At 56.3% G+C, this 1009-nt stretch overlaps 1 protein-coding gene across 1 annotated transcript; it reads left to right on the forward strand.

Annotated features, from left to right (window-relative positions):
• Positions 1-12: 12 nt before the first annotated feature.
• Positions 13-636, forward strand: LOC115307553 (elongation factor 2-like; the record flags this gene model as incomplete). The annotated part of the gene is made up of 2 exons (XM_029960444.1): positions 13-193; positions 289-636. Coding segments are annotated over 2 exons (529 nt in total), but the record flags the coding sequence as incomplete, so codon positions are not given.
• Between the last annotated feature and the right edge of the window lie 373 nt (positions 637-1009).

The raw sequence follows: 1009 nt of genomic DNA on the forward strand, positions 1-1009 counted from the left end.
CTTTCTTTCAGAGCTATTTCCCTGTTTTATGAGCTCTCTGAGAACGACCTGGCCTTCATCAAGCAGAGCAAGGATGGCTCTGGCTTCTTGATCAACCTGATCGACTCCCCCGGGCACGTGGACTTCTCCTCGGAGGTCACCGCGGCTCTGCGCGTCACCGACGGCGCCCTGGTCGTGGTGGACTGTGTCTCTGGTAAGGTTTTGCCACCTCCCTGTGCAGCTGGGACTCTCCCTGCAGTTTTTGGGAGAGTTTGGAGGCAGGGATAACTCACTCCCCGTGCTTGGCAGGCGTGTGTGTGCAGACAGAGACCGTGCTGCGTCAGGCCATCGCCGAGAGGATCAAGCCCGTGCTGATGATGAACAAGATGGACCGGGCACTGCTGGAGCTGCAGCTGGAGCCAGAGGAGCTCTACCAGACCTTCCAGCGCATCGTGGAGAACGTCAACGTCATCATCTCCACCTACGGAGAGGGAGAGAGCGGCCCCATGGGAAACATCATGGTGAGTGGGTTTGGAATGATCCACCTTGGGGAGAGGGAGCAGTTGCCTCCTCAGGAATTGTTTCTGGAGTGGAGGAGTGAGAGTGGGATATCAAAGGTGCCTCAGCTCCCCGGGTTTGTGGTGGCTTGGGGCTCTTGTTGGCTTCCCTCCAAAATCTGTTCGAGGCTTGAGCAAATAAAGGCTTTAAATAAAAGAAGGGATTGTTCCCAGAGAGGTTGTGGCTGCTCCGTCCCTGGAAGTGTTGAAGGGCAGGTTGGATGGGGCCTGGAGCAACCTGGAATAGTGGAAGGTGTCCCTGCCCATGGCAGAGGGTTGGAACTGGATGGGCTTTATGGTCCCTCCCATCCCAAACCATCCTGTGATTCCACGATTTCCTGTCCTCACAAAGAGTGATGTTGTTTTGCCCACATCACATCTGAGGTGGTGGGTGATGGAGGATCCTCCACAGCACCTCTCCCCTGGCTGGCTCCTGGAATGGAAAGCCAGGAGGTGTTTCCCAGTTCCTGCTG

This window comes from Manacus vitellinus, unplaced genomic scaffold (assembly GCF_001715985.3).
Source record: "Manacus vitellinus isolate BGI_N305 unplaced genomic scaffold, ASM171598v3 scaffold_2767_pilon, whole genome shotgun sequence".
Taxonomy (NCBI): domain Eukaryota; kingdom Metazoa; phylum Chordata; class Aves; order Passeriformes; family Pipridae; genus Manacus; species Manacus vitellinus.